At 41.9% G+C, this 27005-nt stretch overlaps 1 protein-coding gene across 5 annotated transcripts in view; it reads left to right on the forward strand.

The window, feature by feature from the left end:
- Positions 1 to 27005, forward strand: part of crebbpa (CREB binding protein a) — a 51151-nt gene that overhangs the window by 14965 nt on the left and 9181 nt on the right. Inside the window, exons 2-20 of one of the 5 annotated variants that reach the window (XM_035175022.2) lie at positions 1980 to 2689; positions 11218 to 11397; positions 12055 to 12319; positions 14145 to 14258; positions 16388 to 16651; positions 16998 to 17097; positions 17265 to 17402; positions 17548 to 17665; positions 17792 to 17963; positions 18249 to 18311; positions 18666 to 18787; positions 19800 to 20012; positions 20359 to 20688; positions 21011 to 21190; positions 21808 to 21979; positions 23542 to 23660; positions 23786 to 24025; positions 24423 to 24511; positions 25845 to 25925. In XM_035175022.2, coding sequence (XP_035030913.2) covers positions 1980 to 2689; positions 11218 to 11397; positions 12055 to 12319; positions 14145 to 14258; positions 16388 to 16651; positions 16998 to 17097; positions 17265 to 17402; positions 17548 to 17665; positions 17792 to 17963; positions 18249 to 18311; positions 18666 to 18787; positions 19800 to 20012; positions 20359 to 20688; positions 21011 to 21190; positions 21808 to 21979; positions 23542 to 23660; positions 23786 to 24025; positions 24423 to 24511; positions 25845 to 25925 — 3670 coding nt within the window. The remainder of the gene's footprint in view (positions 1 to 1979; positions 2690 to 11217; positions 11398 to 12054; positions 12320 to 14144; positions 14259 to 16387; positions 16652 to 16997; positions 17098 to 17264; positions 17403 to 17547; positions 17666 to 17791; positions 17964 to 18248; positions 18312 to 18665; positions 18788 to 19799; positions 20013 to 20358; positions 20689 to 21010; positions 21191 to 21807; positions 21980 to 23541; positions 23661 to 23785; positions 24026 to 24422; positions 24512 to 25844; positions 25926 to 27005) is intronic. The other 4 variants (XM_035175030.2, XM_035175038.2, XM_047342678.1 and 1 more) reach the window with 4 other exon arrangements.

Consider the following 27005-nt stretch of genomic DNA (forward strand, 5'->3'; position numbering starts at 1 on the left):
ATTATTAGCTATCTTCATATGAATGCAGATTAATTAATAAACCAGTAACTGATTGGTCAATGTATTCTGCCTCTTTTGCTCTCCACATAAACTGCTTACCTGCGGGCAACCAAAGCCTGCTCCAACGAGAAAACGAAAACCAGAAGGCTTCTGGCCCAAAAATCTTGTCCCTCCCCTACAGGTTCTGCATATTCCCTTGTAGAATCTGTTGATAGATTTTATATTGTTAATCACTTCAATGCATAATAATCCAAAGTAAAGTACTTTACTAATTGAGAGGATTTGCAGTTTGTTTACTATGTCTCACTGTTGATGTTCATGAACTTTGATCATTGTCGGTTGTCGGTTATTTTAGTAATCGAGTATTCTAACGATTAATCGAATAACTGGAGCAGAAATTGCAAGATGGTTAGGGCTGTAACGATACTCCAAATCCACGTTTTTTGGAACATTTGGAACAGTAAATAGAAGAACATGTTGGACTTGACTTCACATTAAGCTACGTGAACAAAAAGTACCAAAGAATAGGAATTAGGATGTGTGTGTGCCTGTATGTCTCCCACAGTCTAATTTCCTCCTGACTCTTTAGAGACCAGGCGTCTGCTCCCAAGCGGCGACAACACGCAGACTTTACACCTCACTTTTGTAACGGTAAAACAGACGATCCTCTCCGACCTCCACAGTCACTGCTCTGAAGCTATTAGTCACTTTTGTGTATTGGTTCAGAATATGCAGGGTTGCAGTCCCAGGGTTGTGATTGGATTGGAGTGTGATTGGACACACATGCACACGCGACACACGCACACATGCGACAGGCTGCACCTGCTGTGGCAGCATGTGGGGTCGGGCAGTGAGAGTTGTGGTTCCGTCTCCACGTGCCGAAACTGTGGGCGTCTGGAACACAGTTTTGGTTCGAGATTCGATACAGCCCTAGTAATGGTAATACAGGAAATACTAGTAGTCTGGTTAGATTAAAAGCTGAATGTGAAATGCATTTCATATAGCGAGAATGTCCACACACCTCTGACATGTTATGAATATAATCAATGATGACGGCCATCACTGTGATTTATGTCATATTGCTTTAATTCACAGTGTGGGGTAATATTACACACAGTCCAGATCAGCTCCGAAAGTAACACTAAAGATCTAGAAAGTTCTTACGTTGTACCATGCTTCTGACACAGAATGCAACACTCAAATTGTCAAACCAAAATAATGTTAAAGGTAAAGAATCCTGGATATTATCACACATCGAATGCAAACGGTGACACTCACCCAACTCATCAGACTTTCTTTTTAAGTGCCACTAATTGATTGTTCAAACAGGTGTTTTTTTTTCTTATCGAGGACAGCCCTAATGAACACACACCTCCCCCCCTTTTCGCTGTCTTAATCACTTCATCTCAAATCATGGCTCCCGAGGCAATCAACATCTTGCTCACACGTCTGGATGGCGTTATACAAATATTCCTCTACCGCCCAGCAGGAACCCTGAGTGCTGCTTGATTCTCTCTGTTGTCACATTGTGTTTGTCAGCCAGTAGCAATTCTTTTATTATCATGTTACGTCTCGTTACTGACTTGTGCTGCAGGGACAAGGCCCCAATGCAACACCAGATAGCGTGTCTGCACGCTAATATTCCATAATTGGGAGTGTTAATGAACAAGTTGCTTGAGAGAGGGCGTCAACTGAGGAATAAGAAAATATTATTTTCTATTTTTGACGAATGTTTTGTTTGTGAATTGTAGGCTAAGTTTCCAGTTGCATTATGGGGAAGATATAAATACTTGGCAGTAAATGCTTTTTTACAGGCTTATTTGATAGACCACAAAGCCAGTGGAGATAAGCAAACCAAATCTTCGTTACTGACTGCGTATGGGCAACATTTTCAATACGATACCTTTTGAAACCACCAACAAACTTCCCTGAAATCAAGTTTCAGTTTCTTATTTTTTCATCTCTTCCTTCTCTCTTAGATCTGGGATCACTATCCTGGGATGATTTGGAGAATGACCTACCAGATGAATTGATCCCTAATGGTGGAGATCTAAACCTGATGGGTGGGATGCCTTCAAATGGTGGAGCAGCACCTGGAGCTGGGCCAGGTGGCACCCCTGCAGGCCTTGGTGGCGGCCCTGTAGTCCCAGATGCAGCTGCCAAGCACAAGCAGCTCTCAGAGCTCCTTCGAGCGGGTAGCACCTCCAGTATCACTGCTGCAGGGCTGAACTCGGCTAGCCCTCAGCCAGGCGGAATGGGGCCTCAGCTGGGTAAACCGCTGGGTAAGAGCCCCCTTGGCCAAGGCTCCCCCAACAACCACCCGTCCCCACAGGCCCAAAAAGCGGGAACACCAACTGGAATAGCAGGACAGAACAACAACAATACTACTGCAACAATGGGCTTCAACCAGGCAATGATCAACAATAGCCAGGGACATGCCGGGCTGCTGTCCCAGGGAGGGCAGCCCCAACCTGGGCAGGTTATGAACGGTAGTCTCGGACCTGGAGCTGGGAGAGGACGGGGAGCAGGAATAGCAGGCCTGCAGTACCAGGGACAGACGATGCAGGGAGCCTCGGCAGGAGCCGGAGGAGCAGCTAGTGCTTTGGCAGAGACACTCAGCCAGGGAGGGCAGCAGATGGGAGCTCATGCCACCCTTAATGCAGCCCAACAAGCAGGCAACATGAACAAGGTGAGTCACAGCTCCATTTCCATCACAGTTCCCGTCAGTATAGTGTTTGTGCATGCACATGTTGGGGCTCAAATGTGTATGAAATATATCTCCTGTGTTTATACATCCATGTCAGGTTGTCCAGCAAAAATTGACCCTGTACGCTTCATTGTTACATTGTCTTAGTGCTTTACAGATATTAAGCTCGGACAGGATTTTCTTGTAAAATGTGTAATGTAATTGGTAACTTAACTGTTGTCATGAATTTATTAAGATGGTAGCCACGCATGAAGCTACGTGGCGCTCATCTTCACTCCGTCCATGAGTGTGTTTAATAACTTCCATAGTAGAGTCTTGAGAAGAGGACTACGGTTCTTCCCTGATCGATAATGCCTCCCAAGTTTTGTGGTCCAGTATTTTTTGTGTAATCTTGTTTACTAACAAACAAACTAATTGACAGGGGTGAAAACATAACCCTGAGGGAGGTATTAATGGCAAATCTGGATGAAATATCAACAATGAATCGATTGACATCGGTTAACGTCATATTAAGACTGGGTCTTTCATTGTTTAAAAGTAACTTATTTCAAAATCTATTTGTCGTTGTGAGATAACTACTTGTGCTGTACATCCTAATTGGCTAATTATTGAGAGAGGATTTTGATTATGACTGATCATTACAGCACTCATCCTTTGTCCCATAACGCGGTACGTTCACTACATCAACAAACCTTTGAGATCATTAACAAGGAACTAGAATGAATCCTTCATCTGCACAGTGTTGTCTCCCTCACTGCTCATTTTCCAAACTCTGATTGGTTGGAAATTAGATGTACACTCCACATTTGGCAGTTCAATCATCACCTTTGGCAAGGAGCTGATATTAACTTGGCTGTCAGCTGCTCAGTCATTGTTAAGATTGGTCTTGAGACCTTATTAGTTTTGACTGTCTATGTGTAACAGACAGAGCACATAGGGTCGCTTTGCTACTCAGACTTTAGCTTGCCACAAATGTGGTTTCACAGGAAATCAGTAGAAAGCCATATTTTACTCGCTATGTGTAAGAGCCAAGATATTAAAGCGGTATCTAACCACAGCACACACAGATGCTTTGGGCTGCTGAGAAGAGACATTTAGTGAGAGTCAACGTGTGTGTTGAGATTCATTCTTAAATAGAGTACACCTGCATTAACCACAAGAAAGATTAGAAGCTCACGTAGAAGTATCTTTGAAGGGACTCTCAGCGTTTTGACGGAAGAGGCCTCAGCTGGTCTGCTGTGATTATCATGTCACCAACAGCTCCAGAGCAGAAAACCACAAGATCCAGTCTTTGTGTGTTGCTTCCGCTATTGTGGTTTAATTGCAGGTTGTAAATCTCTTTTTGGGCATTTGTGTTGGTCAGAGGCTTTTGTCACTCTTTCCTGCCTCATGCTCCTTTGTTATTGTGTATGTGTGAACACTCCCCTTGCTTTCTCTGGCTTATTGGATGGCTGCTTGCCCTGTCAGTCATGCAGAGGAGGACAGGTATTGTAAACCACTTAATCAGTTAGAATGACAGAGGGCGATTGCAGGGAGGAAGGAGGAGGGGAGGAAGCTCAGCTGTGTAGTCAGGCAGGGCAGTAGACCGGTGAGATGATAGGTGGCAACTGTCCTGCCTGCTGATGTGTGGAGTGTGTCAGAGAGTGAGGGGGGGCGGACTGAAAGGAGAAAGCAAAGCAAAGGGGGCGTGCATTTGTGTGTTCATGTCCGCCTGCTCAGCTGTGTTGAAAGGCTGCCAGTGTCTGGTCGTCTCAGCTGGCTCTTTTTTTTATCTGGTCTGTTGGAGCGGTGTCAACAGCCGCAGGGGATACAGCCGGGCCTGGCATGTCGGGAGTCGGGTCTGGTCTCCCAGCAGCTCTGTGGATGAGAGAGTAGCAAGTTGATCAGTGTGTAAAGTCTGGAAGTAACAGGGCTTTTAATTCCTGGGCACGTCACATGTTGATGTATGCAGTCCTGATCCTAACTTGATGACATTGTTGGAATTAAGAAATATTATAGCTGGGTATCGTTTTTTGATGTATGCCAACGACGCACACCTGAGTCAAAGATCTCTTATCGATTAATCTAACGATTATCTTTTATAACTCGATTAATATAATAATGAATTCATCAAAAATAAAATTTCCTTAAGCAAAGGTCCGAAAAATCATGTCTAACATGCGTTATGGTTCATTTTGAAATAGCCTGGTAGTTGCATCAATGTCTGTACGAAGTCAAAAAAGACTGTCAAATAAAATAAAGAAAGTACAATTCAATAGTATTTCAACAATGCTTATTATTAATTTTCACACTGAACTGGAGGGTACTCTAATAATAAAATAAATGTACCTTTCTCGTTTCAAGTAAAATAAGGTTTGCATTTAAAAACAAAATGAAGAGCTTTTGAAAAAGGCATCTTAAAATAAAGTGCATAATTTTAGAAGAAGAAAAGATATCGTTTGAGTTTCCGCTTTTCTTCTTTTTTCCTAACTACATTTCACATGAACCATCTCTACAAATATTAAAGGGGACATAGCATGCAAATTCCACTTTGTTAGTGCTTCTACACGTTAATGTGGGTATCTGGCATGTCTACCAACCCAAAAACTCTGGGGAAAAAACACTTGCGCGTTTTGTTATAGTTCCTCTAAGTCAGAAACGTCATGCTTGAGTGACTCGATTGAGCTTCCTGGGTTTTGTGTCGTAACAAGGCACTGGAAGTCTCCCTACATGGCCTTGGCCCACCCCCCACCTCATCTCCCCCCCCACTCGTTACGCCGTAATGCGAGAAAAGTTGCGCAGGTTAGAATAGAAATGCTCCGCCAACATCTAATAATACGTTTGGGTCAGTATAGAATAGCGTCTGGGTCCGGTCCGCCTATTGGTGACTTATGCTTTAGATCAGGGGTATTCAACTAAAATTTAAAGAGGTCCAGTTAGGGAAAATTTCTTGAAGCCAAGGTCCGGAAGATCATAATGTCTAACTATTTAGTGTGATATATATTTAAGTAGCCTAGTAGTTGTATCAACATCTGCATGTACTAAATACCTGACTGTCAAATCAAATGAATTCAGTACGATTCAAAAACTTTTTGACAATATTTATTGCCACGTAACATAGAACTGAACATGTATGTATGATTGCAGATATGTATAATGTTCTCTCATTAACTAAATAAAAGTAGGGCTGCATTTCAAAATAAGAGAAAATAAATAAAATGTGAAAATTGTGCATGTTCAAGGAAACTTAACAGAAAAATAAAATAAAGGGAGCAAAAGTTTGAATTTCCCTTCTTCTGTTTCACATCTTGACTCAACAAGTCTCAACCAATTTTACAGATAATAAATCTCAACACATCTTAACAATTGAACAGTTTTAGAATCACTTTCTTCCCTCTTATATCCCACTCCCCCACTTTTTTCGTCTGTTTCTCTCCCTTTCTCCGTCTCACTCCTCTGTTTCTCTCCCTTTCTCCGTCTCACTCCTCTGTTTCTCTCCCTTTCTCCGTCTCACTCCTGTTTCTCAACTTTCTCCGGCACAGTCGTCTGTTTCTCTCCCTTTCTCCGTCTCACTCCTGTTTCTCAACTTTCTCCGGCACAGTCGTCTGTTTCTCTCCCTTTCTCCGTCTCACTCCTCTGTTTCTCTCCCTTTCTCCGTCTCAATCCTCTGTTTCTCATCCGCGTTTCCTCATCCGCTAAACCACTACCGTAAAGACTACAAAAGCTGCGCCGGTTACAAATAGAAGCGCCCCGTCAGGTTTTAAATCATAACCTTCTGTTTTGGCTGTAGGTCCGGGTCCGTACGGGACGGCTTCTGGGTCCGGACTCGGACCGCGGTCCACCTGTTAGTGACCTCTGGTTTAGATCAGTGGTTCTCGAATGGGGGTACGTGAAGGCACTCCAGGGGGTACGTGAGATTAAAAAATATATATATTTAAAATTAACATCCATTCAAAAATCCTTTAAAAATTGTTATTTAATAAATATTCAATAAAATATAAGTGTAAGTTCATGAACTGAATTTTATATTCAGTAGGCTATTCAATTTCATTATCCTAAAAACCCAGAGTCTCCCCCATACCAGGATGGTTTGACCCAACCTGGCACACGCCACCTGTCATCACTGCCGCCTTGAAAACTCAAACAATGGAGTCGTGGTTGAAGCGTTGCAGCAATGCCGCTGAAAACACGGAGGGACAAGTGCCAAAGAAGGCGAAAACCAGAGCCGGCAAAATTCTGTCAGTATTCAGAAGAATATGTTTTAATGGGATTTACGTCCACGAGTTGCCACCCACCCAAGGCTTTGTGTTTTTTCTGTGGGGAGAGATTAGCCAACAGTAGCATGAAGCCAGCACATCTTCAGCGGCATCTCCAGACAAAACATGAGTCATGTTGGTAAGCCACCTGAGTTTTTTAAGAGGAAACTTTCTGAATTCAGGTCATCTCAAGACACGATGCGGAAAGCCTCCACGACATCAGCGAAAGCCCTGGAGGCCTCTTATGCGGTGTCTTTGCTCATAGCTAAAGCCAAGAAACCATTCACTATAGCCGAAGACCTGCTCCTTCCAGCCACTGTTGTGCTGGCTGAGACCATGCTGGACACAAACGCAGCGGAGAAATTAAAGACTGTGCCTTTGTCAAATGACTCTGTGTGCTGCAGAGTAGATAAAATGGGAACAGACATTGTCGAGCAAGTTGTGGGAAAACTTAGCGACCCTTTTTCACTCCAGCTGGATGAATCCACAGATGTCAGTGGAAATGCACAACTTGTTGCTTTTGTGAGATACATCGATACTGACGACATTTATGAGCACATATTATTCTGCAAAACTTTGGAGGGGAAAACAGGAGAGGACATTTTTTATGTTGTCAGCACCTTCTTCTGTGAAAACGGCATGAGCTGGAAATCCTGCAGCAGCATCTGCACGGACGCAGCAGCATCAATGACGGGCTGCGCGAGAGGACTCATAACGCGCATTAAAAAGAAAACCCCGACGTGAAGTGGACTCACTGTGTCATACACAGGGAAGCATTGGCGTCCAAGAAAATGAGCCCTGTGTTACATGACGTTTTGAACGACCGCATCAAAGTGATCAACTTCATAAAGTCAAGGCCACGAAATGCGCGCCTGTTTCGTGGGACATGGAACATGGGAGCTGAACACACACAACTGCTGCTGCACACAGAAGTGCGCTGGCTCTCTCTCTCTCGAGGGAGAATACTCAACCGGCTGTTGGAATTACTACCTGAAGTACACACCTTTCTGATTGAGCACAGATCTCCCCATGCCACCTTGTTCCAGGACGCAGACTGGCTTGCAAAGCTGTGCTATCTGGCAGATATATTCAGCAAACTGAACGAACTGAATACGTCTCTGCAGGGCAAGGACACCAGCATTTTAAACCTGTATGACAAGGTGGGTGGCTTCCTGAAGAAAGCAGAGCTGTGGAGAAGGGCCTCTGCACAGGGGGATTTCACCTGGTTTCCTCAGGTGGATGATTTGCTCTCTAGTGAGGATGTGGACAGAGCTCCAGTCAAGTCGGTCATAGTGGGACATTTGACCAACTTGATTCAAGATTTTCATTCCTACTTTCCTGACATGGAGGAGAAATCTGCACAGCTGGATTGGGTGAGAAACCCATTTCTCTTGTCCGAAGCAAACGCAAGCAAGCTACCTGTCAATTATCAGGAAAAACTCCTGGAAGTGTCATCTGACCGTGGCCTCCAGATGAAGTTTGCCACATCCACACTCACACAGTTTTGGGCAGAAAGCTTTGGAGCAGCTACTACCCTTTGCCTCCACATATTTATGTGAGGCCTCCTTCTCTGCAATGACTGTGATCAAAACAAAGCAAAGAAACAGACTGTGCCTGGAGAAGAGCTTGATCACAGCAGTTGCCTCCCTGCCACCAAGATTGACAACGATTCTCAGTCAAGCACAAGTTTCTCACTAAAATGTAAATGCAAAAGCACTCACTCAGTTCAATGCAACAATGAAATCTTCAATGTTGACAATTGTAAATTTAAGATCAGTATTCTTTTCGATCCTTAAAGAAGATATTTTAAGATGATAAATATTTTTTATTTTGAGCTAATCTTTTATTTAAAATTAAGTTAATGATTTCTTTTTTGTGAAGAAGTGTTTATCTATAATTAAGTTCATGAATTCAGGTTGAGAACATATCTTTATCATCCCAAAAGAGGGCACTTTAAGTTGATAAATATTTTTATGTGCACAAATCTTTATTTATAATTGAGATAATTATTTCTTTTTTAATAAGTCTTTAGTTATTTTTATATCTTTTTATTTCCAAATAGTTCAAGAGAGACCACTACAAATGAGCAATGTTATGCACATTGATGGAGTTTTAAATTTGAAAGTGTCTAGTTACAAAGTTTAATAAATCAGACACTAATGGCACAGCACTGTGTATTACATCTTTTTTTCAACCAAAAATGCTTTGCGCTGGTTAGGGGGTACTCGGCTGAAAAAATATTTCAAAGGGGGTACATCACTGAAAAAAGTTTTTTTTTTCCCCGCTTCAGCTTGCTCTTTGGGTGAATCCATGCTTTGAATGTGCGCAGCCACCTTCCTTTGACACATTTGCGCGATTGAGGACGTCGACGCGTAGCCCCAGCCCTATGCAACAACACACAAGCCCCATCTCTTAGCATGGCATCACTGGACTAATTGGCATTGCCTATGTCCCTAGAAACCTTCAGTTCATTTTTGATTGCCAATGCATGTATAATATAGCAGACTAAAATGCCAGTAGACGCAAGCCAACAACCATTCAGCAACTAATTATGAGATGCAGTGTAGCAACAAACACGGTAAATGCAGAAATCTTCCGATACCAGTTTCCCCTACATGCATTTAGCAGCGGCTTTGCGCTGCTGCTGAATAATAACTGCTGCTGCTGAGCTGACTTTTTTTTCTTTCTTTTTTTTTCATAACAACGATCATAGCACCGAGTAGGCCTGTCATGCTAATTACTGTATCGACTAATCATACAATATATAAATATGAACTCGATAATTTAGCTGACCTGGATAAATTGCGCATTGTGTTTACATGCATGTTTATTTACATAACAATTTCACGGACATTTAGCGAGTTGTGCCGCTTCTCTGTGTCTGAGAGCGAGGCAAAGTTCACACACACAGCGGGATGGCCCCGCCCACACTCACTCATACAGAGCGAAACACACAGTGAAGCAGCTGGAGGTGAAGTGAAAACATTTTGGGTTTAAGCTGGATGAGAGCGGAGAGCCTGTTAACGAGGATCTAGGTTTGGGCGACAGCTTTCCCAAGGTGGCATCATGCCGGGGGCATAGGGCACTCACAAAGAAAACAAAGGAACATTAACATTTGACAATGCGCACTTTACCGCCGCTGCTACAACTTCATCGTAGGGGAAACACTGGATACTCAATTGTATCTAAGCAGTCCGTTCTGTTTCATAAAACTAAAAGATTCAAAGTTCAGTACCCAACCCAAAATAATATTAACAATAATAATTTTACAATATTGATATTTGCCAGGAGTAACAATAAACTGTGTTAAAACTCTGCCATTTGCTTCTAAAAATCAATTGTTCCAAAAAACCTTAATATAATACAATATAAGAATCATATAGAATCAATTTTTTTCTAGGAAGAGGCTCTTAAGTAGAGAAAGTTCTCAGGGGTCTTGCTGAAGAATTAATTTGGACTACAACCCAACAGGATCTTGAGAATATGACTGCCAAGTTGTGCCTAATTACCCGTCAGTGGCTGACAGCTAATTAAGAAACACTATTTCAAAAATCCGAGTAGGTAATCCCTTACCTACTTACTCCAATGCCAGAGTTCTCTCTTGTGGATCGACTTTAAAACCTTTGCTGCTATCTAGTTGTAGAAGAGAGCCCCTCCCCTCTCTTTGAGAGAGGGGGGAGAAGTTGAAAATGTGTCTGTAGTCGAGGGATGGGGAAGTCCATCCTGCCAATAGCTGGTGTCATGCTGTGCTGTGATGGTGCCAGAGCATCAGTGAGCTGGTTTAGGCCAAAACAGCACAGTCAGCCTGGCTATGTTGGTGCCTGTGCTGGCAGTGGGGGGCTTGTAATGACAAATTGGCTTTGAATTTGAAGCGGAACCTTTATTGGCACATTGGTGCTGCTTTGACAGATGTAGCAGATCAAGAACACACAAGAAAATCATCATCCATTGTAACATCTGGACTTCTCAGAGTTCAGATAGAGTCACAGGTCTTTGTTTATGGAAACAGTTTCATGATAACATCACATCATTTTCACATAAATGTTAACCTCTGGCTAGGTTGAAGTAGCGTGTAAATGACTGGTGGAGAGACTGTGAGTTATAATCGGTTCAAGCATATTAAATCAATATGTTACACTTGTAAATACTTTGAACAATTTAAGTCAAGCCTTTGTAATGTCAGCATTTCAAAATAGCCTTTCCTGCCAATCTGTGAAGCTAATAATAATGCTTTACTATAACATTCACATTTCTGTCAATAAATCTGTTTTCCAGATGGGCCTAGCAAGCAATGGGGGTCCGTTTGGCACTCAGCCCTACAGTCAGGGTGCCACAGGGCCGGGCCAGAAGCTAAACCCTCAGCAGCAGCTCCAGAACAAGGCTGCTCTTGCCAACAGTCTGCCACCCTTCCCCAGCGAACTCAAAGGGGCTGCTGTCACAAGCGTGCCAAACATGGTTAGTGCTTACACATTCAGACATTGCCATACAGTTGCTCACTATATCTATGAACATGTGTTGTACTATTTGAGTGTTATAGTTTTTAAGATTCCAAGTTTATTGTTGACAAATTGATTAATTAGGATAATCTAAGAATTACACACATCTGTGTCTTGATGTTTACATTTTTGTCCCAACACTAACAGCTAATATCTGCTTGTCTGCATGTGATTAGTGTTTCTGTTTTGATTATATTCTATATTTAATAAAGATACAAGCTTGAAGTTTATTCTTGTTTTATAATTTTCATTTAGTGATTGCAGAACCTTTACAATGTTGTCCATCTTGCTATGATTGACTGATTGTAATAATTGATTGTAATTGCAAGTTCACAGACAATAATTGAATGACTAATCTGCTCTATTAGAAGTCAAACTTGAAAGGTTGGGCAACCTCTAAGAACTTTTAGAACTTCATACAATACTAGAGATGCTTCAGAGATGTATAAAATTACTAGCATCAGACTTAAAGTTCCTGATAAAGTTTGGTAATATGGAAAATCATCTAACTGCAAGCAACTGACAAGAATGGCTAGCACCACAAGTAAAAAGACAGTTATTTTAACCCATTGCAACTTTGACATGTCTGCCTTTCTCTTTGTCAACCATGCATCAGCTCCAACAGCAGCCTCCGCAGCAGGCCGCGATGCTCCCCCTGGCTGGCAGCGGAGGTGTGGCAGTGCCTTCGGCAGTACCTACAGCTGACCCAGAGAAGCGCAAGCTTATCCAGCAGCAGCTGGTCCTGCTGCTTCACGCACACAAGTGCCAGCGTCGGGAGCAGGCCAATGGGGAGGTGAGGGCCTGTGCCCTGCCTCACTGCCGCACCATGAAGAACGTCCTCAACCACATGACCCACTGCCAGGCCGGCAAGTCCTGCCAGGGTGAGTTGGCTTATTTTAAATAAATAGGCAGCAAATACAAATTTCCAGATGTTAAAAAGTTTAACACAATTATTTGATAAATTTTCATTAAGCTCTTTTTCAAAATACGTAATACTACATAAAACGTACGTATTTTGAAAAAGAGCTTTAAGCAGCACAATGAAAATGCGTCTTTTAACTTACGTCAGTCATTTTCAGTTAGACCTCAATAATTTTGGAGACCTTCTTTCTATCATCTTTTGAATTAATGAATCAATCGAATTTTGTTTGTATAGCCCATTTTCACAATTTAACAAGATGTGACATCCTCTGTCCTTAACCCAGAACAAGAGTAAGGAAAAACTACCAAAAAAACCCCATAACAGTGGAAATAGACATAGAAACCTCAGAGAGAGCCACATGTGAGGGATCCCTCTCCCCGGACGCACAGAAGTGCAATAGAACTGAGAACATCACCAAAATAACAATATTTACAACATTGATGAGAAAAAACTGTTATTAACATAATGGAAAAGTGTGACAATGTTTTCAGTATTTGTACATATAAAAATGTCTGATAGATCTGTAGGGAACATCATTGGCTATAGATTGTCAATTTCTGTCTGCTTTTGATGTGACGAAAAATTCTTCTGCAGCTTCTCTTATTTAAGTTTGACTCATGTGTTTTTGCTTTGCTTGGACTCTAAAGTTATATTTCAAGTCAAACACATTCAGAGCCGAAGGTGCGTGAAGTGTAAAGGCGTCTGTGTTTCTGCTCTCTGCATGCCAGCTCATTTCCTCTTGCCCAGGATCTCTGCTTCTCGCTGTCACTGAAACAACAGTCGCGAGAGATTTTGTTTCCTAACACGTAGTTATCATCTGTAAGATTTTACATTTATCTCGTGTCTGTTGGCATTGTTATTTTTTCACCTGAAGAAACCCTGGTGTCTGCGGACTGCTTGGTTTGGCTTCAGACCTATATTTGATGCAATTTTCCTTGCATACATAGTCGCAGAAAGCCATCAATATGATAGTGCTGCTATGTTTGAGTCTTTGCCAGTATTACTGGCATTCTCACAAAGAAAATACAATTTAATTGTTTATTTTGGCATAGCCCTTGAAGCTTGAAGACATAATTGGAAATGGAGCAGTAGTCAAAAGTGCCAGGCAGCTAGCAAGTTTGACTTTAGCCTGCTGTTGATTTCTTGTGAGAAATCCAGCTGCTAGCACATTAGACTGGCCACAAATAAAATGCAGCCCCTCAGTTTGCTCAGTCACGCAGTGGGAAATGTGGTTTGGGTTCCCTTCTACTGGGTTAAGTGGAAATGAGCGCAGTGAGCTCAACATTTCTTTTACTCTCTGTCCATCTTTCTTACTCTTAATGTGGTTTGCTTAGTTCTTTTTTCTTTTCCTTACAGGTCCCAGGTCCACTAGACAAATCCTTTTAATGATGTTACTGCATAACGTCTTGAGTCCTAGATTTGAGTTTAATGCAATGCTATATGCAGTGTGTATTATTGTTTTATATAACTTTACCAGGAAACTCATGATTGATGAATGTAACAAAACATGTATCGTGGTCTTATGAGGTCTATGGTCTATGATAAATACAGAAGAAGAACTGAAATGGAAATAAAATGCCATGTTGGTCATGCTGGAAAACCTTTGCTTCAGTTAACACTAAATTACTGGGTTGAATATAATAACCATTATATTGATTTCAGGTGATATTGTCCCACCACTTGCTTCAAGTGCTATGTGCTGAACAAGTACAGAATATTGTAAGGATAATGGTTTTATAACCTGCTAACTTTCCTCCCTTATCTCCTTCTGCTTTCCCCTGTAGTGGCTCATTGTGCGTCGTCCAGACAGATCATCTCCCACTGGAAAAATTGCACACGACACGATTGTCCCGTCTGCTTGCCGCTGAAGAATGCCAGCGACAAGCGCACCCAGCAGCGTAAGGAGGAGTAGCTGGTTCTGGCCTGCTGCCACATATACATTATCAACTTGTCATCTTTTACCACACTCACTAAAAAAGTTGAATTATCTCAATTGAAAGTATTGAATAAGTTAGACGATATCGACACATGGCAACCTCTGGGTTCGTTTAACAAAGGCCTCGGTTTTTCCCTAAGCCATGACAGGATACAATACAGCGCTTTAATAGTCCTTTAGAAAGAATTCGACCTGCATGCTGATTTCCTGAAAGCAGTCAAAGATGTTTGTGTGTCGAATGTGTTTACCTTTAGCCATTCAGACAAGCCTGGCAGTTTATTTCTAGGCTTACGCTCCTCCGCGATGACTTAAAGCACTCGATTAGTAAGAGTGTGGTCCTGCTGTGCCTGTAATCTGACACACAGAAGAAACAGAAGTGTGATGGTGGGAAGGAGGGTGGAAACGTAGAGCGTGTGCTCGAGGAGCTCCGCGCAGCCATTTGCTGTCGTGCTGTTTACTGCCACTCCCCACTCGAACAGAGCTGAGTTTGACACCATATACCTCGTACAAGAACTGCTCTACTTTCTGTTTTGTTTTTCACTCACTCCATGTAGCTGTTATTATGCACTGACAGACTGTTTTCTTCTCTGGATTACCTAAATTAGTCACTGGAACATTTACGTTAGTTACTTAAAACTTTTTTTCTTCCATTTTTGCTCTCTGTTTTCTTTCTTTAATTCCCCATTTTGCTCAGCATCTTTCATCACTTAGAGCATTCCAGGGTTGGTCTGTCCCCGTTTGGCTTGCATGTTAAAGAACATGATGCCGGGGCTTGTGTCTCTCCTGCCAATGCAAACAGAGCGCAGTATTACTTTGTTCTGCCTCCTCTGATTTTTGTCTTTGCACAAAGTAAGTGTCTTTTTAGTCCAACCAATGCCTGAACCCAGAAAAATATGCTAATAGTGTGTCCCCTGAAGGGATTTATTCATTTATTCAGTTCACTGCTTTTCAAAGAGTTTAGCCTTATGTTAATGTTCTTACTGTATAATGCTGCCATGTTATGACTTCATCTTCCCAGAGGTCAATGTGTCAAAATTAGGGCTGTCAAAATTAACGCGTTAACGCTGGATGATTAATTTGTGGAATTAACGCGTTCATTTTTTTTTTAACGCATGCGCAGACTGACCCGCTCCATGTACCCATACCCGCCCCCACTCACTCGCTCAGAGCGACGCGCAGTGAGATCAGAGCTTGTTCACGTGAAGCAGCCGGTCAGTGACTTTGTAGAAGAACAGTGAAACACAGAGTTTCTCTGGTCACATCTGCTCAGTGGTCAGCGCTGCTGCGTCATGATCAGAGCAGAAGCTGCAGTTGGTTTGTACCCAGCTGGAGTTTCTGTGTTCTCCTCCACTCTGCTCTCACTTGAACTAATAAACACTAATCACTAGTTATCAGGACCTGATCAGTGCATGAAGTAAATTGAGTAAAGGTTTGGTTGTTTGTTTGATTTAAAAAAGAAAAGAAAACATTTTTATTCAACCATCCAAAAAAAAGAGCAAAGGTTAAGATGCCCAAATAGTTTAGGATAAAGGTTCTTTGAGTTTGATAAAAAAAAAAATATATATTCTAAATAACATCATCCTATGTTTGCTCAGGCAAAGCAAAGAGACAGCCACATTTAATTATGGTGTGGTATGTTTTAGTTTGATTTTATTGTTCAATCTTAATAACAAACATTTGGACTCGTCATCAATAAAAAAAACAAATGTTAAATGTATATATCCACCTTGTGTCATTTATCTTTCCGTTCCCACAACAATATACATAAAAAATGGGGATTTTTCGGGCATTTAGAAATGGTGATTAATCATGATTTAAATGTTTTAATTGTTTGACAGCCCTAGTCAAAATGCATGTGAATTTTTTGTCACCTGTTCTATTGTACATCCCAGGCATGTTTTCACCAAACTAGGTACTTTTCATATTTATTGGGATTGGCACACAGCATCAGCATTTACATATTGTTTATGAACTCAAGCTGGTGCAGCAATAGAATAAACAACATGGTCAGCACTGCAAGCTGATAACAGTATAGTCAGTGTGATTATCTGTGAGTGTTTTGGATTGATGAATCTGTCTCTTTTTCCTCAGCTATGCTGAGCTCTCCCAACACAGGCCTCCAGAACGCCATGTCTTCAGTTGGAGTGGGCCAGGCCAGTGCTCCCACCATTAATACCTCAACCCCAATAGACCCCAGCTCCATGCAGAGAGCCTACGCGGCACTTGGGCTGCCTTACAGCAGCCAGGCCACTGGGCAGGCCCCCGCCCAGCAGGCTGCGAGCCCAGGACAGTCAGCAGGGGCACAGAACGCACAGCAACAGCTTTCGCAGCAGATGAGACCCATCAATGCACTTGGTAAATCCAGACGAGCTGATTTTATTTCTATATTTTCTATGAGCATTATAAGCTGTCTAACATGGTACTGTTACATTTGTCTGTATGTATTGGCTGGCTTTTGCATTTACACCCTGCTGCAAGGACATTAAGTAGGTTTGAATTCTAAGAAATACAAATTGGAAAAGCGCTGAAAGAAAATGGGTTCATAAAATCCTTAATTTTAATACTTGCAGTCATTTCAACATGTGTTTTGTGGTGTACAGTGCACTTCAGTTACAGACGTGGCGGCTATTCAAAGATGTATGTACAGAGCTTGAGTTTGAAATCAGGCAGTGCTATTTGCTCACACAGTTCTGTTTTACAGGTAACCAGATGGCTCTTGGAGGTGCGGCAATGGGTGTGACCACTTCAGAACAGACAAACCTGCACTCAGACTCCCTTCCCAACTCACTCAACACTAACAAGTCAGTCCCTGTCAATAAGCACTAAGTCTTTCATTCGCTGATCTGATTTATTTGTTTATTTTTTTTTTCATTTGTTGAATTGAGTGCAACATTTTTATATTTAAACCTCAATGTTCTCAATTGTTTGTCACATCTCACCCTCTTTGTTACTCCTTTTCCACATCCAGTCAGCTGCTGTCAGACGGGTCAGCTGTAGGATCAATGGGCAACCTACCCACAGCATCACCTGTCCCTGCCACAGGCACCAGGAAAACCTGGCATGAGCACGTCACTCAGGACCTGCGCAATCACCTCGTACACAAACTGTAAGTACATACCCCTAGTGAAGATAACTAGTTAGTCACCTGAGTTGTTACTTACCCTTATTGGCTTCTGTTTCATGTCCAGAAATAACGGTAGTAGAAATTACCAGAGATATTCACTGCTCCAAATTCTGCTCTTGTGTGGCAGAGTACAAGCCATATTCCCTACCCCTGACCCGGCAGCTTTAAAGGACAGACGAATGGAGAACCTGGTAGCCTACGCCAGAAAGGTGGAGGGAGACATGTACGAGTCAGCTAACAGCCGGGTAGGTCTTTTTAAATTAGTCCTCAACTAAGCAATGACTTGAATTGGTCATATAATCAAGGCCACACACAACACCTTTTTAGCATAGTATATCCACGAAATACTTTACTATCTCCTTCCACTACAGGATGAGTACTATCACTTCCTGGCTGAGAAAATCTATAAAATCCAAAAGGAATTGGAGGAGAAGAGGCGATCAAGGCTACAGAAGCAGATCATCAACCAGGCACCAATGGCCGCTCAGGGGACGCAGCAGCCTGGCCTCGCCCAGCCCAATGCATTGGGCCCAAGGCCACAGAGTCAGTATAGATATCGTAACTGAATTTCAGGTCAAATAATTTTTAAAGTTTACTTGCCATAGTTAGTTTTAATCATAACTCTACCTAAAATTATTTTGCCACCACTGACACTGATATAGTGATATATTTGTGTTATTTTATAAAGCTGAGAATAACTATGGAATTCTTTAATAAAAACTGCTATGGATGTTCTTGGACTTTTTTCATTACAGCTGTTAATGTGGTTATTCATGTATATAACATCTAGCTATCTTTTGGTTCATATATTTTGTTTTTGTTTCATAGACGGACCTGTTCCTCTCCCGAACATGCCAAATCAGATCATGAATCGCATGCAGGTTTCCCAAGGTACGTCTTGCATGGCACATGGTAATTTAAGTCTCGATTTCATATAGATTCAAATAAAACAGCTGGCGGTTGGAGAGAACATAGCACAGAAATAGATGAGCAGGAGACAAGAAATAAGTGTAACATTTGTGTGAAGTGAGAATAAACGAGTAAAGGAGGTTGTAGAAAATAAAGATGTGCCAACAGAAAGGATAATTGAGAGATGTCAAACTAAAGAAGTCTAATTATAGTGTAGCTTATGCTTCCAAACTGCCCTTAACTTAATGAAATGTATAAACGATCACCACTATCGTGGCATTGTCTCCTGCCTGTGTGTGTCCATTATTTAATATTGTGGCCCACTCTTCTGTCCAGGACTGAACCAGTTCAACCACATGACTCTGCCCAATGCCCAGATATCCCAGGCACCCATGGGAGCTAGAGCTGCTTCACCTATGAACCATCCACAGCAAATGAACATGAGCTCCGTCCCAGCGGTGAGGGGGGCAGAGGGGAATACAAATCACAGCACACACACACACACACACATGCATGCATATCCACAGACCCATACAAGTAACATGAGCAAACTTTGACTGTCTACACAAGGTACCTCTGACCTATTGTTCAGTGTTTGGAGAATTTTTTAAGATTTAACTGCCAGTTTGTCAAATAACAAAAAAGCAAATGCCCTGCTGTTAAAATGTGGCATAGAGGCACTGACCTTTTTAGTAGAAAATAATGTGCCCTGTTATTCCATGTCTTGATAAGATCAGGACTGCGGTGATCACAAACTGTGAAATGGCCATTTCTCTCATTTCGTTCCTGAATAAAAGGCAGTGTCACCGGAACAGCACCAGAGATACCTATTTAAATATTTACATTTGTGTTTGAGAGACTTTCAGTGAACGTAACAAGAATGCAACATCTTAAAAAAAACAAAACAAATTATATGTTGATATATCATAAATGAGATAAATCCTCGTAACATTTTAAAGTGGTAATTTCCTTTATCTCTGATACTAATCATTAATGTATTAATTAACTGAGACAGTACAAAGGTTAAAACAAAACTGGTTAATTAGTTTTTTGATTCTAAAATCAATTGAACTATTTGAATAATTAACTAAAACAAATAATTGATCACTCAAGATTTAAACTCCTGTTCGCACACTGCCTGTCAATAGGCAATGGATCAGCACATTTCAAATTATTAAAGTTAATACATTTAAAAACACTTATCATACTTCCTATAGTCTGACTTTGAAGTCTGACTTTTAAGTATAGGGTAATGCACATAATGTAAATGCCTTACAGCCACCATTATGCACAGTCTCACACAGCCTTATTGTTGATAGAATTTAATTAAAATACATCATAACTGAATTATAGTGCTGCTGAAATATCGGTACTGTGATTGATCTTTGCATTATCGTTTGGTCAATGGAAACCCTCTGAAGAATTTCTGTCGCTATGGCCATAGTAACACCTTGTTTTCCTGCCTTGTAGATGGGCCTGTCTCCCTCCAGGATGCCCCAGGCTCAGGGCATGATGGCCGGACATGGTGGCGGCAACATGGTGGGCCAGACGGCCAGCCAGGGACAGTTTCTGGCTCAGACCCAGTTTCCTCCAGGATCTGCTGCAGTGGCTGCGACAGGCGCCATGAACGTCACCGTGGGCCCTGGCATGGGTCAGCCACAGGCACAGGCTGCTGTCACGCAGGTGAGACCGGGAGAGAGACGAGGAGTGTGGAGCTGTGAACCTAGTTGGATAACTGATGTTTTTGGCTGTATTCGATAATTCTTTTGCTTTTAGAGAGGCTACGAAGTTGTGCTACTTACAAATAGCTTCTGGGAAACTAAAATCAAACTATCTTAACCGATCATACTTCATCCTAATTGCTGTTTAATTGTTTTTGGAACAATCACAATATGCCCTCTAAACCCCAAATTGTGTGTTGTTGTTTGACCTTATGATTGTTTGTTTGTCTGCTTCTCTTGTGTGTACCTGTGTACGTGTTTGCCCGCCTGCCCTTGTGTTTGTGCGTGCGCGTGCGTGTCCTTCTCTCCAGCAGCAGCAGCAGCAGCAGAGTGCTAACCTCCCCATGAATGCACTTGGCCCCTCAGTGGGCCCTCAGCTAGCCTCCTCCCAAACCCCCTTGCACTCCACGCCCTCACCTGCTGCCTCCTCCGCCTCTACGGCTGGGGGGGCCACTAACCTGCCGCACCCCCAGCCCTCCAGCCGCAGCTCCACCCCCACCCTCCCTGGCCCTGCTCCAGCCCAGGGTGCCACCCCGCCCCGTCCCACCCAGCCCCAGCCCCAACCCCAGGCAGAGCTTCCCACAGCAGCACAGACGCAGCCCCCGCCTCAGCCCCCGCCTCAGCCCCCTACTACGCCGGTGAGACTGAGATCCTCCGCATGCCCTCCACTCTGAACTCCCGCCTGCTCCCGGGCAAACTCCCATCCCTCTGACTGCCATGTATCAATCCGACCCATCCACATCCACCTCTATGTCTTACGACTGCATCTTCACTGTTTCAAGCATCCATCACACTGGGAACATTACATCTTTCAATTTAAGGCAGCAATGAAATCAATATGGACGTGTTCATCTGTGTCATAGCTTCAGTCCTGGATGCAAAAACAGCAGTGACACTGTTGCAAATACCTCATATTTGTCTTTCCTCTCTCTGCCTCTGTCCCTCCCTCTTCTGTTTTAGCTTTCTCAACCAGGAGCCAGTCTGGATAACCGGGTGCCCACACCAGCCTCAGCCGCCAGCGCTGACCTGCACTCGAAGCATGTCGGAGCAGACCTGCCTGTCCAGGAGATCAAAGCAGAGACACACCACGACAAAAAGGTGTTTAAGGCCGCTGGCGGCAAATCTGAGAGCAAGATGGAGGTGAGTCAGGGCTGCGTGGTTAAATACAATAAAATCGCCAGTATACTTCAAACCAAGTGCTGGACGGCTGGTTAAACAGCACGTGAAACCCCCCTCTGATGTCGGAATTAGAAATTAGACAAGCACACCCACTTTATACAATGATTGCATACAACGTGTCAGAAGGATTAGCCAATAATTTGTATGTATTTGATCCCCAATTCTTACACTTACAATTTGATATTACCCTGTGTGGATTGATTTGAATGAATATAACACATCTGATATTCTAGGTCTCAAGTGTTACTTTGTTATTAATTGTAAACTTAGTCCTGCCTCCACATTATCAGTAACCAATAGGCTTCCTTAAATACTAAACAGTCGAATAAAGTCAAGAGCCTGGCTGATTGAGGAGCAAACCATCTTTTCATCTATGGTCACTGCAGCAGTAGTATAACACAAGACACACGAGCAATTATCCTCAAGTGTAAAACATATTTCCAGATCAGTATAGTCACAAATGTGTGGTAGACAAATTCTGTTATCTGTTATATGTATTCAGTTATCGATGCCCTTTTAGTGTTAAGTTTTAAAACCTGACCTTCGTATAACCAGTCATTTTGCCGGTTTGTCTGTAGACAGAGGAGGACTCGGCTTCAAAGTTGATACAGAAAGAGGAGCCAGAGGGGAAGCAGGAGCCGATGGAGGTGGAGGAGAAAAAGCCGGAAATAAAGACAGAACCCAAAGAAGAGGAAGAGGGTGGAGCCAACGGCACAGCCTCCTCCTCCCCCTCTCAGTCACGGAGGAAAAGTGAGTCTGAAGCCGCGAGCAGAATATAACCTGTGTCTGAGTTTATGATTGATTACGAATGAGCTCCACTCAGTGAACAGAGAGTTTTTTTTGTCATCGTCTGTAATGTTCAAACACCCACGCTGTGCCAACTGTGAGACCAACTGTCATGACTTATTTTTAGTTACCAAATAAGAAGTCGGTCTACACACTTGCTCATTAGCTTTAACTGCTGAAGTAGAAGCTCCACTATACACCAGAATCTACAGCCGCACCATTAACTTCAGCTAGCGTCATTAGATCTTCAGAGGAGCTTCAAGATGTTCCGATAACATGTGTTCCCTTACCGATACTAATCCGATACCAGCGCATTTAAAAAGATATCAATTTATATTACATATCTTAACAGCTGTATTGTACTAACCCTATATGGAAGTGATGATTGCAGTCATTGTTGTGTGGCTCGCTCAGATTAAACCCTTTGAAGAACAAATACATATAGAGAATGTATGACATAGAACTTCTTTTATTATCTAGTTTGGCAATCAGAACTGAAAAAGTGCACAAATAAATACATCTTGGGATACACAGCAAGAACTTCCTTTAAACAGCTGTTGAAGTGCAGCCGCAGTTTCTATAATATCACAAACGACCTTTTAAGTTTTAAACAGTACAGTGACAGTATAGAACAGTGCAACAGCAACTTAAAAACTAAAAAAAACCTTGGCAGAAATAATAATTGGCAACAATAATGCCACCCCTCAAAACTGAAGTCATAATATCATTCAGTATACATTGGGTTTACTTGTGGTAGTATGCAGTGGGAAATTTTGTAAAATTGCTGGCATTTTAGCTAGTACTACCAGAAGTCACTTTTTCTTTGTTGCTCTAAAACCAGTATTGCTAGGAGCAGCGAAGAGGAGGTGCTTTGGGGGAAAACACAGTAACAATTTTAACTAGGTGAAATTAATATGCTTTATAAAGACGCTGCATTTGATCGATGCATACATTTGTGTACTTGAAAATGCCCAAGATGACATTTTTAACAGTATCTGTTTTATTCCCGATGCTGTTATTGGAACTTTGAGAAAGACGGATTGTTGTAGTTTTAGTATAACTTGTTATTACAACATTATTAGTATGGCGTTGACTGCCAAGTCTTTGAGTTTGTCAGAATTTTGCACAACTGATAAGGGGGCAATGCAACTGCTAGTAGAATACTGTTGATATCACACAATCATGATAACTACTTGAAGGACACAGGGATTCAGTTACGATTGGCTTGCAGGTATGAAATAATGTTAAATTAAGCATTAATCAAAACTCTTGGTCAGACACAGAGTGAGTAGTGCTAAATTGACTGCTTGTTATTTTTTAGTGAGTCTGATGTATTTGTGAAGGCTATTTTATATTTTGTTCCAAAATTGTCTTATGAGGGATAAGATAAACATGTTACACTCCGAAAAAAGTGGCAAGATATAATAGAGTAGATTTTTTTGTTGCTTGCCTTCATATTTGATGCATTTTTTTCTGGAGCAGTCGTCTCTTTCTGTGTAATAATTCCTTGATTTTCCATTTTTCAGTCTTTAAGCCCGAGGAGTTGCGTCAGGCTCTGATGCCAACTTTGGAGTCGCTCTACCGGCAGGACCCTGAGTCGCTGCCCTTCAGACAGCCAGTAGACCCCATGCTTCTCGGTATCCCGGTACGTAGCACATACGCACTTGCCACCTAATGTTCTCACGTTAGTGGATGAACATAATTCAGCTGCCCAATTTTAGCTCTTTTGTGTGTAACACAAAAGTATTTATCTGTCCCTTCTTTCTCTAGGACTACTTTGACATTGTCAAAAACCCGATAGATCTTTCCACAATAAAGCGTAAGCTCGACACGGGACAATACCAAGAACCCTGGCAATATGTCGATGATGTCTGGCTGATGTTCAACAACGCCTGGGTCTACAACCGCAAGACATCCCGTGTTTACAAGTACTGCTCCAAACTGGCAGAGGTGTTTGAGTCAGAGATCGACCCTGTCATGCAGGGCCTGGGCTACTGCTGCGGGAGGAAGGTGAGATGGAGGGATCAGACTAAATGAAGTTACAGAGACTGTAAATGGAGAAGGAAAGACTGGAAAATAATGTATTCCTATTCAGCCATAAATAGCTGTTAAGTTCAGGTGTTCAAGTTAAAAGAATTCAATGACAATTTCTATTTCCACTCTTTTTTTTTTTGTTTGGTAAAACATGTAAAAAAGAGTTTGACTCAGTCAGTAGAGCATTTGTTTTATTTTTCACCCTGTGATTCTGAATATTTTGATAGCTGAACACCAACTGAGAGATGAGGCTAATTCAAATGCCAAATAAAGACATTTATATTTATTGATTTTTTATTTTTCAAGGATTTATTGCAAACATTTATTTGACATATTTTGACCACCTTTCCTGTTTTTGTTTCTATATCTGCAGTATGAGTTTTCTCCACAAACCCTCTGTTGCTATGGCAAGCAACTCTGCACCATACCTACTGGAGGAACATACTACAGTTACCAGAACAGGTGTGTGTGTGTGTGTGTGTGTGTGTCTGGACACACAATGTGTTCTTTATTAATACGTTTTTAATAAACAGGGGACCAGTGCTCTCAACATCAATGTGATGTTGTTGATCACAACAACGCTAACTGATTCTCCAGTTTCGGTTCTGCGTACTGAGTCTTGCTTCACTGCACTTTGAATAAACAGGTGAACAGCGGTGATGCAGCTTCAGGGTTCTGTGGACTGAGTCCAGCAGTCGGTCTTTATTTGCTGCGGCTCAATTACTGCAGGTCATTTTTACACCTTCAAAAAGAAAGCTGCAACCATCATTTCCACAGGTCAAATTAATGGCCCATTTCAAACAAGCAGGTTTAGAACAGACACTGCAATAGTCTCTGCGATTATGGTTGGCTGTAAATTCAACTCTGAACAACTACTAGAGCAACAATAATGTTGCTCTAGTAGTAATTGTAATCTCACTGAATCATCGTATACACTCAGACATTGCATGAAGATTTTCTCATAAAATGTTTTGATGGGAGATGAATGCAGCATTTGAACTGTATTATCTGTCCCCCTGCAGCCTTATCTGTCCCCCATAGTTCCTCTATAGCTCCAGAGGGACAACTATGGTCTTGATAGACTTTTAATGGCTCTGCCACTCAGTCCTGGCACAGCATGGGGCTTTTGGTCACAACAATACTTATTACCAGCCATGTTCCCCGCATTGCATCCCAATCCCATAAAGGGAAACAGTGAAGACCCTAAATCCAAACGAGCGTCAAACAATGAAAGCATTGGAGCATGTGTGTTTATTGTTTTTCTCTCAGTATTTATCAGGGGACTGCGTGAATCCAGTGTCGCCGCCCCCTCTCTTGTTCGACAGATGAAAATATAACACACACACAAACAGGCCACAAACAGCATTGTCCATCATAGCTTTTTCTTCTCAGCTGAAAGCCAGCAGATAACGGTTTACAACACATTCCCTTGCCCCCCCTGCTGTATGAACAGTGTAACTGCAGCCTTTTTTTTTTCACACTTTGATGAGGCACTTTGAGAGCGGAGCAGCACAGCAGCAGCAGTGAAACAGCACAGCCTGACAGACAGCATGAGGCTCCTGCAGCGCAGTCCATTTACACTCTCAATAGGAGCGCTGGGATTCCCCGCTCACTATTATAAAACATAAAAGACAAGTGTTATTTTGTGCACAGTTGTATTAGGCACACACCAACAAGTAGCTGATCACGAGACATTTCGATTCAGTCAAACAAACACAAGGATCTATATGAAACTGTTGTTCAGCAGAGTTGATAGTTTTGTATGTCCTGAATGTGAATGTGTTGTGTCTGACAGGTACCACTTCTGTGAGAAGTGCTTCAATGAGATCCAGGGGGAGAGTGTGACGTTAGGAGATGATCCTACACAGCCACAAACGTAAGTAAACTGTCTCTTCTTACATCCATTTAAAAGATGATAATAAATCACATGAAGTAGACCAGTCATTTGAGAAACATATTCCAAGAGGAGATCTCTGCACTTTTTAAAATTATTTCTATCAAAGATCAGTCTTGTCCATGAAGATGTTTCCTCATGTTTTATAGTGGTTAACCACCAAGGAAACCAAACTTTGCTCTAATTATTTATTTGCTTGTCCTTCACTTATTAAATACTGAAAATGACTCCAGGTGTTAGAAACTTACCATTATTAGCCTGTTGCTTGATATGATATAATTCTTCACTGGGACTTAATATTCACAGTTATAATTGGTTGCAATTAAATTACAGTAAGTGTGCCTGGTTTTTAGATGCTTATCTATACATTAAAAGTCTGCAAGCCCACACGTTGGGTTAGAGCTGGTCGGCCACGGCCACTAACCGAAGGTTGGTGGTTTGATCCCCGGCTCCTCCAATCCACTTGCCAAAGTGTCCTATGGCAAGACTCTTAACTAGGGTTGCAAAATTCCGGGAATATTCAAAGTTGGAAACATATCCATAGGAATTAATGGGAATATACGGGAATTAACGGGGAATAAACTGGAAATTTTGTGGGTAATTTATACTAACTGTATTTACCTTGTCATATACAGACATAAATATAAACATTTTGTTTTGTCATAAGCTGATTTGAGCCCTGAGGAAACTTTGGGCACTTGACTATATGCTTCTGCATCTTTGTGGCATTCTTAACATAGGTCTTTGCACAGTATTTGCAAATGTACACAGCCTTTCCTTCTACATTGGCTGGGGTGAAATGTCTCCACACATGAGATAGTGCACGTGGCATTGTTCTGTAGAGTAAGATGAGAAAAAAGCTTGTAAAAAACACTAATGCAATGCCAGAGATATAAATAGTTAGCTAAACAATTGGAATCGTCTTTAAAAATATTTTACAATTGATGGATAAATGAATAGAAATAGGCTAGATGAACAATCCTCAATCAGCATGCTAATATATTTTCCCCAGTAATATCATCAAAACTTACCTGACTAGTCCTTGGGCTAATGCAGTAGTGG

This window comes from Hippoglossus stenolepis, chromosome 2, assembly GCF_022539355.2.
Source record: "Hippoglossus stenolepis isolate QCI-W04-F060 chromosome 2, HSTE1.2, whole genome shotgun sequence".
Taxonomy (NCBI): domain Eukaryota; kingdom Metazoa; phylum Chordata; class Actinopteri; order Pleuronectiformes; family Pleuronectidae; genus Hippoglossus; species Hippoglossus stenolepis.